The 14,046-nt window shown below is 40.5% G+C and overlaps 1 protein-coding gene and 1 long non-coding RNA gene across 5 annotated transcripts in view; one reads left to right on the forward strand and one right to left on the reverse strand.

Annotated features, from left to right (window-relative positions):
• The window catches only part of ADAMTS19 (ADAM metallopeptidase with thrombospondin type 1 motif 19), a 294,164-nt gene that overhangs the window by 224,312 nt on the left and 55,806 nt on the right, over positions 1-14,046 (reverse strand). For 2 of the 4 annotated variants that reach the window (XM_037509414.2, XM_037509413.2), the window contains exons 1-2: positions 3,250-3,834; positions 1,979-2,628 (exon numbers count right to left, since the gene is read on the reverse strand). The exons of 1 other annotated variant lie outside the window; for it this stretch is intronic. In XM_037509414.2, coding sequence (XP_037365311.1) covers positions 1,979-2,628; positions 3,250-3,346 — 747 coding nt within the window. In that variant the 5' untranslated portion in view covers positions 3,347-3,834. Of the gene's footprint in view, positions 1-1,978; positions 2,629-3,249; positions 3,836-14,046 lie in introns of those variants that run through there. One more of the 4 variants, XM_037509412.2, reaches the window with a different exon arrangement.
• Positions 3,337-14,046, forward strand: part of LOC129145640 (uncharacterized) — an 89,992-nt gene continuing 79,282 nt past the window's right edge. The window contains exons 1-2 of the long non-coding RNA XR_008551486.1: positions 3,337-3,444; positions 3,633-3,881. This is a non-coding gene — a long non-coding RNA (uncharacterized LOC129145640). The remainder of the gene's footprint in view (positions 3,445-3,632; positions 3,882-14,046) is intronic.

Consider the following 14,046-nt stretch of genomic DNA (forward strand, 5'->3'; position numbering starts at 1 on the left):
CCAATTTTAAAATTAAATCATCCAATTCTCTCTCTCTACTTATGAAAATTGAAGCCCAGAGAAGTAAGGCACTTGTCAATCATCAGGGAACAAGCCAATGTCAGAGCTCAGATAACAAATTATGCCCTCTCTTTCCTAATCCACCCTCATAAAGGAAAAGGACTGGCATGGTAAAGTGTCTGAAGTAACAAACCCACCCTTTTTGGCTATTTGCCTAACTTTTTGCTCAGTCTGACTGCTACACTGTATTGCTGGCAATGTCAGTTTTCCTCAATAACAAAGACTTCCCAGTTCAGAGCATATACATATGTGGCAAATAGGAAAAGTGAGAATAAGTCCAACATGATAAACAGGGAGGGATGTGAAACTCCTATTCAGTCTATGAAAAACCTACTCATAATTCTAACTTTGCTCCCTTAAGTATGGAGAGAAGGCATAGCTCATTTGGAAAATCTGACCCAAAGTCTACATTTCAACACAGTGAAACGCTTTATCCCCTATTGCTTCTACCACACCAGGAACTTTCTATATGTAATTAGTTAATCCCCTGGCCAAAAACTAGTGGACAATGAAATCCCCACAAAATGTTTCCCCCAGTGAAGTGTTCAAATATCAGTTCCACAGAAAACATTTTTAAAAGCTTTCATGTAATTATCCCATGCCAATTTTTTTTTTTTTTTTTTTTTTTTTTTGCTCATGGCTAAAAATGTCCGTATTTGAATATTCATCATTATGAGCATCTGGTAAAATATAGCCCTGTCCAGCAATTTACATCATTTGACTATGGGACCTTAGAAAGAAATAGGTAAAAATTTCCAGTTTTATTTTGATTGGATTTTTAACCATCTTTTGTTCATTTAATGGCTTTGGATTGCTTTGATTGTGCTGATATTTTCTGCTATCCGTTACTACTGGACTTTTCTCCAAACGAGCAGGTTGCATTCAGACAAGTGCTTATGAATTTCATGGAAGGGCCAGTACAAAATGAAGCCACAAATCACAATGTTTTTGTGAAGTTTGCCTTAAACTAATAGCAAAGGTCATGTGATGATGGCTACATAATAATGTGAATGCCACTAACTATACAGCCAGATAGTCAAAATGGTAAATTTGATCTTATATATATTTTAACACACAATAAAGGCCAAATGATTGGAGGTAATGATTATCCCAACCCCTGGGTCAAGAAGGGGGGACAAGCACATGATGAATTCTATCACTGAGATAGAGCACACGTTTTTACTTTCTAATTCCAATACACCTTTTAGCAAGGCTCTCACCTTGCAACTTTCCTCCATGAGGTAGACAGAAGAAAAAGGCCAATTGCCAAATGAAATGGAAAGCTTAGTAGACAAAATGGTAAACAACAGATAGACCCATCACCCTTTGCATGCTGATTGGATTCTAATTTCATCCCTTAGTCAACAGCTCCCATTCTTCCAACTCACTCCTCAATCCCTGAATGGTGAACAGGTGTCCAGGCTGGTTGTGCATGTGTTTCAATTCCAGACAGCTGTCAAAGGTAATTCCCTAGAGAACTGCTCTGACAACTTTGAAGTAAGACATTTAAAAAACATACAAGATAATAGATGAGGAACTGGGACTAGGGGCCAATACAGAGATTCCGCAGTAACCAGACTGGTATCTTCCAGTTTCCTAAAATACAGTGTGGTGGGCTCATTTTGGAAAATACTGGTGAACAGAAATAAGAACCAGTGGGAAAAAGTTACAAGGTGATTATTCCACATATGCGGAAGAAACTCTGAATCACCTACAAAGATAAGGCTAGCTATCCCTCCAATTAGCCTTCCCTTTCACTGACTGCCCTGGAGTTAGGACATCAGAGGCAAACTGCCTAAACTCCAGGGTGGTGCTAAGTGGGATGCAGTCCAGTGGGAGTACTTTGCTAGTGGAAGAGGTGCATACAAATCAGCTTGGTCTAAGGAGAAATGGGGGGAGGGAGAGGTGAAGAACTTACCAGGCCACCTCCACAAGTGCTGAAAGAGGCCAGAGAACCAGGGTGCCCCAGAACCGCCCCAGTATAGAAGCAGGCGGTGTCTGGTGGCGCGGGAGGACGCAGGACAGCTGCTGCCCAGGTGGGGCCAGGGCCCAGAATCGGCCACTGTTCTACTGCAAAGCCCCTTGCCAGGAAGCGGCCATCTCTCCTGAGTAGCAGATATAGGTCCCTGGAGAAGGCCGGGATCCGCAGCAATACTTCATCGCCATCATGCTGGGCTTGCTGAGCTGGAGGCGGGGATGGGGGCGGCTGTGGGGACAGCAGTGGCTGCCACGAGGCTGCGGCACCCGGAGGCAGGGTGGCAGCCCCATTGGATCCCGGAGGCAATTCTTGCGATTCCAGTTCCTCATCCTCCTCCACCCCGGCAGGTGGTGGGGGCCGGGGCTGGGGTTCAGACTGGCCCTCTGAAGGCTCCTCCAGCGGTGCGGGGGCCACAGAGCGCACCTCTCGAGAGCTGCCAGCAGCCTGGACCCTGCCGCCCGCAACACCACGCACCCAACTCAGGTCCGCGCTGCCCCCGCTGCCGCCTGCAGTTGCTTCCACTGACTCCCGGCGCCAGAGTGCAGGAAACACGACTTCCCACTCCTCGTGTTCGGGGGCGAAATGTAGCCCTGCGGGCGGGGCAGACAGAGAAGTGCTCGGCTTAAAGTGTCCTAGTAAGCACAGGCATTTGCAGGTTCTCACTCCATTAAGGATACAAGATGCTTGCTTTACCGACGGAGACCACCCGTCTAGCCCAGAAACTCTTGTAACCCCTGAAGCCTTGCGATCAGATTACAGACTCTAGCATTTTCAAAATAAAAGTACGATTATTTGGGGTGGAGGAGGCAGACGAAATGGGTCAGCAAATTTTGGTGACAGCACTAAGTTATTGCAAGGAAAACTAGAGCAAAGACTTCAGCACAATAAAATTATTTTCGTAAGTGTATGTCAAAGTAAAACATTATTAATTGGTATAATTCTCAATTTTCCTCCAGGTGCTTTAAACATCCCTTTGCAAATATTACTACTCACATGAGAGGAAAACAAATTATTTCAACACGTTTAAAACGAGGAGGGTAAAAGTCCGCTTGACTTCTAAGCAAGACCGGCTCACCCGCACCAGCACGCTGGTTTTTATTGCTACCCACTGAGCACTGCTACCATGCACAAATTGCACCAACTCTGCCTACCCACGAGTTCTAGGTCTCTGCTGGGGGAGTGAGAAAGCCGAAAGCCACTCAAGAACTTACCTGAAACGATCCCATTCGAAAATACTCCCAGCTGGTAAAAAAGGTAGCAGTAGCAGATGTGAGTCAGAGTCGGGCGCATCTTGCTGCCCTTCCCCATACAATGCTCCCGCGGCCCCCAGCTCCTAGCCCAGCGCGCACCTCCTTGCACGATCCACCCTGGCGCTGCTGCCTCCCGGAGCGCAAGGAGGCCGAGCGGTGAGTTTGCCCAAGCCCTTTGTCTGCTATTGGGGGGGGGGGGTGGTTTGCTGTGTGACTCCTAGAGGCTGCCTGAGCACGGGCGGGGTGTTGTGGGGAGGAGGAGCGGGGGCAGGCAGCGCCCCCGCAAACTCAGGTCCCAGGCGAATTAGGTGATGAGTCTATTTTCTGTGTTCTGGATGTTGTAGGAATTTCCCAGGCCAAGCAGGCTAGATCCGGAGACCCACAAAACAGACCCACCATCAGCTGAGAGCCAGGAGGCACGGGGAGGGCAGTGCTGCCTGAGGACAGGCGGGACTGCTACGCGCGCGGGCTGGAGAGTCCTGGTGTCTGAGCCCAGACTCCCCGACTGCGCAGCAGCCTCAGCAACCTGGTGTGCCAAGCTACTGCGCTCTCCTCCCAAGTGCTAAAGGATTTCACAGGCAGCAATATAGGAGGTAATTGGTGCGGGCGGGGGGTTGGGGGGGTGGAGGGAGACACCATTCAGGAGGTGGGTGTGGAGAAAAGAGATTCAAGCAGATCACAAAGAAAAAGGGGCCACGGGATGCCCGCCAAGTGTGACTTTGTGGGACAAAGGTCCCAGAACACCGCACACATGCTCGCACACCTAGTAGCGATGGGGTGGGGACCCAAACTCCCTCACCTGACTCCCGATTGGCCAGTCTTGGAGAGCGGATTTGCATCTTTACACCGCCCCCTAGATCCCCGGCTGAGGTGTGTGCAGGTAGAAGTGCCGCCCCCTTCCAATCCCACCCTCTAAATCTGCAGCTCCTTTTGTCCAGTTCTTCCCCATCTGCGCAGCACACAAAGCAAAACTTAGCACAGACTTGAGTACAAAGCTGAGGCCCCATTTTCCAAAGAACTTTGGTTTGTCTCCCCATCTTTGTCTCTGGGAGTTTTCAAGCCTGGAAATAATGTAATTCGTCATGGAGTGTGCTTCAAAGGACATTAGACACCCTGACATTTCTCAGTCCCTATCCCACCTTATTCTTCCAGTTTCCACTTCATCAGTACTATCAATTTTCCTAACCGTCCCTCCCCTCTCGCCCCCAACCCTGGCGCGCAGAAACACACACACGCATCTATACATAGCACCATTACTAATGGAGGCAACATTAGGGGGAATGACATTAAATATAGATGCTAAAGATGTCAGACCAGGTGAGATTATTTTGCCTTTGTACTTTTTTGAGTGAGATATTATACATTTACTTATTTTTATATCTATATAAATATAAAATAGCTGCCTTTTGGAGGGAAATACAACCTTACTGCTTTGTTTTAGCTCTTCAAGGTACCTATTATCCTTTCTATATCTCTCCCTTAGTCACATCAGACACAAGGATAATTTAGCTTATCTACCATTTGTGTCTTTTGGCCATGACCAGAGACCTAGAAATGAGAGTTAATGCAAATTAGTTATAAAAAATTCCTGCACTGAAGCTGGTTCCCCACATCCTTTGTTGTTGTACCTTCTGTTTCTGGAGTCAAAGGTGACTACCATGCCTCTTACTGAGGCAGATGATCTTATTTCAAAAGAAAGCCATTGTTTGAATAAGCTGAATCCTAGAATACTTTGAGTAGACCAGAGTTTAAAACAAACATGAAGACACTCTAGGTGTGTTTGTCAAGACTGTTCTATCTCTAAATCTGTCTTGTAAAGTTTCTACAAAGGAGTAACTGAAATGTGGGTTTCCAGACTTTCAAGAAATATATAGGTTACTCAGAAGCCTACACAGTCTTTCTTATGAAACTCAATTATCAGAATGAAAACTAGGCAATAAATTACACGCAGTTTATTTTTAAGAAATTTACCCAGTTCTTAAGGTGGAAGGATAGTATCAATGAGACATTTCCACTAAACCATGTATACTGAATAAAATAATTCTTCTTTAATTTTAACAACAACCAAAAAAGATGTATCATTGTAGAAGGAATGAACATGAAAGTGTATGTTTTTACTGGGATATATTTGTGATTCCTTAAAGCTGGGTCCTATATGATTAAATTAAATACACTCATAAGCAGAGGTTGGATATGCAAATTTCCGCCTCTGCTTTCATCGCCCCCTCCCCCTTCATGTCCCTGCTAATCTCCCATGGTCGAGGTTAATCGTGATTGTTACAGACAGGTTTAATTCTCAGCTAGCTCTATTCTTTTCTCCTATTTGAAATACAGTTATAATTTATTTGTAGAATTACAAAGACTTACAAATCATTTGGGATGTAATGTCTGTGTACATGTTTCTCCTACTGGACCTCTAGTTTTTTTTGAAAGACAGGAATACCTTTTTACATCACCCTGCTTAATTCTATGATTAATCTGATTTACACTGAATCAGTGAGAAATTTCTCAAAAGATTATTTAAGATGCTTTAGTAGATGGTAGAAATTGATTTCTGTATGATATTGTATTCCAATTCAAATTCTCTGATTCAGAATGATAAAGTTAGCTCTGTTGATGATCAGATACTATTAGCATGATTTGGTTTGCAAATAATAGAAGACTGAGAAAAAAATGATCTGGGGAAGTTTTTGTGCCCAATCTAGCAGAGACTTAGATGTGCAAGCAAAAGTAAGTTTGTGTGCACATGTATGTAAAAGAAAGAACTAGCCTGATTGGGAAATGAGTAAATTATATATGGTGTAATAGAAGAGAAAAGGCAGAGCTATGGCATGTGTGTGCATTACCAACCTCAGAAAGAAGAAAAGAGCAGCTGGGAAAAATATGTTTGTTAAGACAGGTCACTACATATGTCACCAGATGGTAGCTAGCATCCACCAAGCACTGCTTATGTAGGGCAGAGGAAAGTGACAAAGCATCAGAATAAGTGAAACCAACTGTTCTTATGCACAAGGTGCTCACATGTTGCATTTTATAACCCATTCTTCTTTATATAAAAAGTTGGCTTTGATGACTTGAGCCCTTCCTCACTCTCTTCATTCACTGGCTCTCAGCCTCTCACAACTGAAAGCTAATCTTAAATGTGTTTTCCCCCCAGAAAACCTTAAATATTGAGAAAATACAAAGAACCCTTTCACAGAGTTGCTTGAGGATACCCACTTCTAGTAGCATTCACATCTAAATCGACATCAAAACATAAGTTTGTTCTGGCCATGACAGAGTAGCAAGAATTAGATTTAACTCTCACGTTAAGCAATTACTAAAAACAGACAAAATGTAAACAACAGTTTTTAGGGATTAGAGAAGCAGCAGCCTAGGATGGTGATAGGTGAGGAGGGAAGAAAATAGGTGATCACTACAATTTTCCCATCTTATTACCTGGAGACAATTTCTAGGCTTCAACACAGAAAAGGGAAATCCAGACAGAGCCATGAAGATTAGCTGACTTGAAGAAACAGAGCAAGTGATTAGAATTTGCAGGATAGAATCCACCAGAGGAGGGAGTGCTTAGAGAATGTAATAACTACCTGTTCTTGCCTAACAAACTCAGCAGCTTCAGACAACAGACAGGTATTATCTCACATGGTTTCTGAGGATCAGAAATCCAGAAATAACTAAGCTAGATATTTCTGGCTCAGGAGCTCTCATATGATAGTTGCCAAACTCTTGGCCAGGGTTATAAGTTCTGAAGACTTAAATATAGGTGGAGATACTGTTTTCAGTGCCATGTGGCAGGAAATTTTCCACATGGACTTCTCCATAAGGCTGCTTAGTCTGTGTCCCTTCAGACTAGGGAAATCAACAAAGAGTGCACTCAGTCATTAAGCTATGGTCTTTTTATAACCTAATCTTGAAAATGACATACCATCACTTCTATCATATCCTATTCATAAGAAGCAAATCATTAAGTCCAGTCCATACTCAAAGGGAGAAGCATCAAATCATTTGTAGACATTCTAACCATCAGTAGGCATAATGTCCTCTGATCATAAGTGATTTGCATTCCCTCCATGTGCAAAAAAATTCATCCCTTCCCAAGGCATTCAATTAGCTCATCCTACTAAAGCATCTCAAAATCCCACTAAACCATATTCAAGTGTGCATGAGAATCCTCTGTGCAGCTTATTAGAGCACCATGAATTTAGTCCCTTTCCTCTATAGACTTGTGAAACTAAAGGAACAATTCGCCTCTTATACTCCCAAAATTTGGTGAAAGGACAGATATAGAGTAACTGATAGACATTTCTATTTAAAAGGGAGGAAACAGGGAGGCACTAAGGAGCAATTCTTAAATCCTACTGGAAAAATGCTTGAATTTCCTTGGTAATGTTTCAGGTCTGGGATTAATTCCCCAAGACTCTGTGCTCCTCCTGTTGGTAACTTATTACTACCCTCTGAGTCGTCCTTTGGTTTTCATGAAAGATAGTTCCCTTTTGCAACAGGAGTTTTCTCGCTTGGCTTCCTGAAGCAGAATTTATGATGCTCAAAGTCAATACAACTTTTTATAGTCTTTGCCCCTTTCTGTCCAGAAATACTTCTGCATATGTATTTCTGTTTTTCAAACATTGCAAGTATATGGTGTATAAATGCCATATCCTCAAATCTTTTTCAAGATAAGCCTCCTCTACCTCGAGTTCTGATGATACTGCTGAGAGACAGTACCCCCTGGACTTGTAAAAGTCCTAATGTTTGACTGAAGAAATCTAGGAGGGATGTACTCAAAACCTTAGGGAGCCTTCACTCAAATAAAAGGCATTTTGAATCATGCCATGTGATCCTTATTAGTTCTCAAAGGATTTTACAGTCACACCTTTGGCTTCTTAATTAGACCAGGCATTCCTAAAACTGCCCAAGGTTTCGTCTTTGTTCTGATGCAATTTGTTCTTAATTTTAGATTACTTTTCAGAAAAAGGATAATTTTTCAGAAAATTTTGTAAGTTTTCCAGTCCTGTCTGCATTGTGTTAATAGTTTCCTTTTAAGTTTATCTCTCCCGTTTCACATTTTCTATAAGCAGAAAGAAATCAGGTGGCACCTTTAAAACTTAGAAACCTCTTAGCTTGATGAACCAGTCCACTGTGCCCATTTTCTACTGCAGGCAACAGAATTGCTAAAATATATGCCACTATATAAAAAAAAAAAAATCATCCCTTTCATTTCCAATTGAACCAATGATAGCATGGCTACAAAAGCATTTTAAAGGTGTTAAACAAATAAATTTGTAGTTAAAATTTTCAGAAAATAAATCTGTCTGTATCCAGATAGTTTCAATGGTTAATTCTAGTGGATACTTATTTTTACAGTAACACCGATCCTGCATAATCTCTTCCAGAAAACAGAAGACCACACTTCCTAACTAATTTTATGAGGGACACAGTGCCCTGATACCAAAACCAGACTAAGTTACTATATAAAAAAGGAAAACACAAAACAATAGGTCTCATGAATATGGACACAAAATTAACTAACATTAGCAAATTGAATCCATCAATATATAAAAGAATAATGTAATATGATCACTGAGATGTATTTAGGAAATGCAAGCCTGGTTCACTATTACAAGATCAATGTAAATCATCATAAAAACATGTTAAGGGCCTCCCCTGATGGTATAGGCGGTTGAGCGTTGCGCTGTGAAGCTGTCCACAGCCTCAGCAGCACTGGTTCGATCCCTGCCGGCTGGCGAGGGTCTCACATGGCGAAGCAGACCTCTCCTGTAGTGCCTGCTGCTCCCCTCAGCAGTGTATTTCGTCAGTCTGCCTGTTCTGTTCCCTGCTCTGTCTCTGGTGAATCCTCTCACCCTCCCACACATCTGGCCTGTACCCCGGTTCTTGTATAAATTAAAAAAAAAAGCCTTAAAAAAAATGTTAAAGAAGAAAAACACGGGCCTCCCCAGTGGCGCAGCGGTTGAGCGCTGGGTTGCAAAGCTGCCCGCAGCCTCTGCAGCACCAGTTCGATCCCCGGCCACCAGGTGAGGGTCCCACATGGCGTGCAGACTTCTCCTGCCGCCCGCTGCTCCCCTCAGCAGTGTACTTTGGTCCTTCTGCCTGTTCTGCTCCCTGCTCTGGCACTGGTGAATTCTCTCGCCCTCCCGCGCTTCTGACTGTACCTCAGTGCCTGTATAAATAAATCTTTAAAAAAAAAAGAAAAGAAAAACACATGACTATACCAACTGAAGCAGAAAATGTATTTAACAAAATTTAACATGCATTCATGATTAAAAAACTCAGAAAACTGGGCCTCCCCAGTGGCGCAGCGGCTGAGAGCTGGGTTGCGAAGCTGCCCGCAGCCTCTGCAGCGCCGGTTCGATCCCGGGCTGCTCCCTGGCCACCGGAGGAGGATCCCACATGGCGCGCAGACCTCTCCTGCCGCCCGCTGCTCCCCTCAGCAGTGTACTTCGGTCCATCTGCCTGCTCTGCTCCCCGCTCTGGCTCTGGTGAATTCTCTCACCCTCCCGCGCTTCTGACTGTACCCAGTGCTTGTATAAACAAACAAACAAACAAACAAATAAATCTTTAAAAAAAAATTAAAAAAAAAAAAACTCAGAAAACTGTGATAGAAGGGATATCATCAGATATCAAATAAGGAAAAAACTATTTTTTTAAACTACAACTAAGAGTGAAAACTGCTATTTAAAATTGAGATGAACGCCTGGATGATCATTTTCACCACCTCTATGTAGCACACTCATATAATTCCTAACCCATGTAAGAAAAAGAATAATAAATTGGAAAAAATAGTGCCCCTGTTTGCTAGGACATGGCTGTTTATGAAGAAAACTCTCAAAATAAATATGAAATAATTCCTAAAGCAATAAAGGACATCACAATAAAGACTACAAGGTCAGCACCAAAACAATAAACTATATTTCTAGTTATTAGTAATGAACAAATGGAAATTAAAGTCAACATTTAGTCTTAATTTTAACAATTCAACCATATTAGATCTTGAACAGTGAAATATCTAGGTATAATCTAACCAAATATGTACAGGATCTGTATGCTGGAGAACCTCAATCATTAATAAAAGTTAAAGACCTTAAAAAATGGGGAGACTGGGCCTCCCTGGAGGCTCAAGGGGTTAGGCACCACACTATGAAGCAATCTGAAGTCTCTGCAGCAGGAGTTTGATCTCTGGCCTGCCAGGGAGCAACCCATATGGCAAAGCAGACCTCTCTCCTGTCTAGCCCACTGCTCCCCTCAGCAATGTATTTCAGTTAGTCTGCCTGTTCTGTTCCCCACTCTGTCTCTGGGAATCCTCTCACCCCCACACACACACTCCTCTGGCCTGTACTCCAGCTCTTGTACGCATAAATAAATAAATATTTAAAAAAAAAATGGGGAAACTTCCTGGGTTCATGGGTTAGAAGAATCGACATATTAAAGATTGCAATTTTGCTCAAGTTATCTTTCCCTTTAATAGCAATCTCTATATAGCAATTCAACATCTCAGCATGATATTTTTTAGGTAGATATAGACAAACTGATTTTTAAATCTATGGAAACAAAAGAAACTAAAACAGTAAAATTAGATCTATCTATTGATAAATAGTAAAACTGATCTATCTACAGTCTGAGGATTCACTACCACCTATGGTTAAGGGCTACACTACAGCCACAATAACCAAGAGATATGCTAAGTCACATATCAATGGAGAAGAGAGACCAGAAAAACATTAAGTATTATCAGCTAATCTTTACAAAGGTGCAAAAACAATGCAATGGAGTAAGGACAATCTTTTTAACAAATGGGATTAGACTAAAATGGACATTAAAGATTAAAAAAAGCCCTTAACCTGAATCTTGTACCTTATACAAAATAAACTCCACATGGAACATAACTCTAAACAATAAATGAAAAACTATAAAACAAGACTTCTAGAAGAAAATATAGGAAAAAATCTTTAATCTTCATGATATAAAATTAAAGATATTTGGATGACACCAAATGCAGAAACTATGAAAGATAATAATTTAAAAAGAAATCCATAAAAACTAAAATAATAGCTTTGACTTCTTGAAATTTATAAGCGTTTTTCTCTGAAAAAGACCTGTAGAGAATATAAAAGGGGCCAGAGATTAGGAAGGGTATTTGAAAGTCATATATCTGACTAAAGACTTACTTTCAAAAATCTTTGAATTCACTGGAAAAAAAAAAGAATCCAACTAGAAAATGAGCAAAAGACTTGAAAACAGGTATATGAACAACCAATTAGCACATGAAAAGATATTAAACACAGGAAGTAGAGAAACGTCAGTTAAAATTATAATTAAATACCATTACATGCCTATTAGAATGACTAAAATACAAAATACTGACAATTCCAAATGTTAACTAAAATGTGGAATCAAATGGAACTTGCGCACTTTAATGAATTACTGAATGGATCTTACGGGTATTATGCTGACTGGAAAAGTTAATCTTAAAAGGATACAATATGTGTGATTTTATTTACATACTATTTTGAAAAGAAAAAAGTATAGGGATTGAGAATACTGCCATAATCTATTTGTCAGCTCTGGGTCACGTAGTCCAGTTCACATTCAAAGCAAAAGAGAATTAAATTAGATTCCATCATTTAGTGGAAAGAATATCAAATTTGTAGACATATTATTAAAACTACTGCAGAGAGAAAGAACTCTAAATGTTTGCTGGAAGAACTCTGAAGTAATTGCGTTTTGATTTGTATCAGAAAATACCCATAGTCTGGACCATGGGTAGGGATATTAGTAGTAGCTGGGGTTTGGATAAAAAGCATTAAGCCAACAATACTTCAAATGCTGTATGTTCCCCTCACAAACTAGAGTGGTAAAACCTTATGATGCAAGAGGTTTTGATAGTGTTCTTAGATAATTATATATTTAGTAATGGGGTTAAATTAACCCTTTAATCAAAATTTATTTAAGCACATTCCAATAAGATTTAAAATAAGTCCCAAAATGATCCATAAAGTAACTTAATTGTCTACTAGAATAAAGTCCACTGTGTTTAAAGTAATAACAACAGTAAGTAGCCAGGATTAAAATTCTCTGCCATCCTATACAAAATTCTGGGCACCCATAAAAGAGAAAAATATTACCCATAACAGGAGTAAAATTCAATTAGTATAAATAGATCCAGATACGACAAATAGTAGAATGAGCCAACAAAACAGCCATTAAAACAGTTAATGTTCTGGCTTTACAAAAAGAGGAAAACATGAAACTGATGAGGAATCACAAAGAAAGGAAAAAAAAGGAGGAAGATGAAGCGATGGCTTGCATATTTGTGAACTGTGGTACAGCAAATGAAAACATGAGTAACTAAATTTCCGAAGGAGAGAAGAAATGAAGAGAAACTTTGTGAAGTAACAATGGTTCAAAATTGTCCAAATAATTACTAAAAAGGAGAAATAGCAACCAAAAGGAAAAAAGACAGATTATAACATTATATAGAGAAACAAAGATAAGAATAACAACGGACTTCCCCTGAAATCTATGTAAACTAGGAAGGGGTGGGGGAGACAGACCTTTAGCAGACACAGAATTTATAAACAGGGCCTCCCCGGTGGCGCAGCGGTTGAGCGCTGGATTGTAAAGCTGCCCGCAGCTTCTGCAGCACCGGTTCAATCCCCGGTCACCCGGGTGAGGGTCCCACATGGCGTGCAGACCTCTCCTGCCACCCACTGCTCCCCTCAGCAGTGTACTTCGGTCCTTCTGCCTGTTCTGTTCCCCGCTCTGGCTCTGGTGAATTCTCTCACCCTCCTGTGCTTCTGACTGTACCCAGTGCTTGTATAAATGAATAAATCTTAAAAAAAAAAAAAAGAATTTATAAACATTCTCCCTTAGGCTGTGAATTACCTTTTTATTTACTAAACAGTATCTTTTGAAGAGAAAATATTTTTTAAAATTTTTATAAAGTTTCAGTTACTAATTTGTCCTTTCTGGTTTGTTCTTTTGGCTTCCTATCTAAGATATTTTTGCATAACCCCAGATCAAATGCTTTTCTCCTACATTTTCTTATAGAAGTTTTGGAATTTTTTCTCTTGCATTTTAGGTCTATGATCCATTTTGTTCTAATTTTGGATGGATAAGGTAAAACAGAGGTTCTTATTTTTATACATGGATATCCTGTATCACTAGGCTCTACAGGAAATAAACATTAAATGCAAACTAAAGCCACAGATAGGTGATGCTACACACCCATTAGCATGGAGACAATTTTAAATGTCTATAACACCAAATGTTTACTGGGATGTGGAATGATAAGAACTTTTGATTTTCTTAAATATACATGTATATATAATATAAATGATATTATATGACATTTCTTATATAAATGATAATAATATAAAGGATATTATTATGACATATAAATGATATAATATGACATTTCTTAAATATACATATACGACATAACGACTGAGTTCCTAGACACCAATGGATAAACAAATATTCTTGAAGTGGAATATAACTCAATAAGAAAATGAAACAAGCCATTGATACATACAACAATGTGGATTTATATGGAAGACTAGAAAAAAAAAGGCTAAAGTGACATAAAGCAAAACCAGCTCAGGAGCCAGGGCTAGCCTGGGACCACAGATGCCAAAAGGATAAGAGGAAACCTTTGGTGATGCAAATATTCTATGTTGAATTACAGAACTGGCTAATGACTTCATTTTTCTTTTTTGATTATTTTTAACTGAAGTAACATTGGGG

This window comes from Talpa occidentalis, unplaced genomic scaffold (assembly GCF_014898055.3).
Source record: "Talpa occidentalis isolate TD23 unplaced genomic scaffold, MPIMG_talOcc4v2.1 talOcc4.13, whole genome shotgun sequence".
NCBI classification, from domain to species: domain Eukaryota; kingdom Metazoa; phylum Chordata; class Mammalia; order Eulipotyphla; family Talpidae; genus Talpa; species Talpa occidentalis.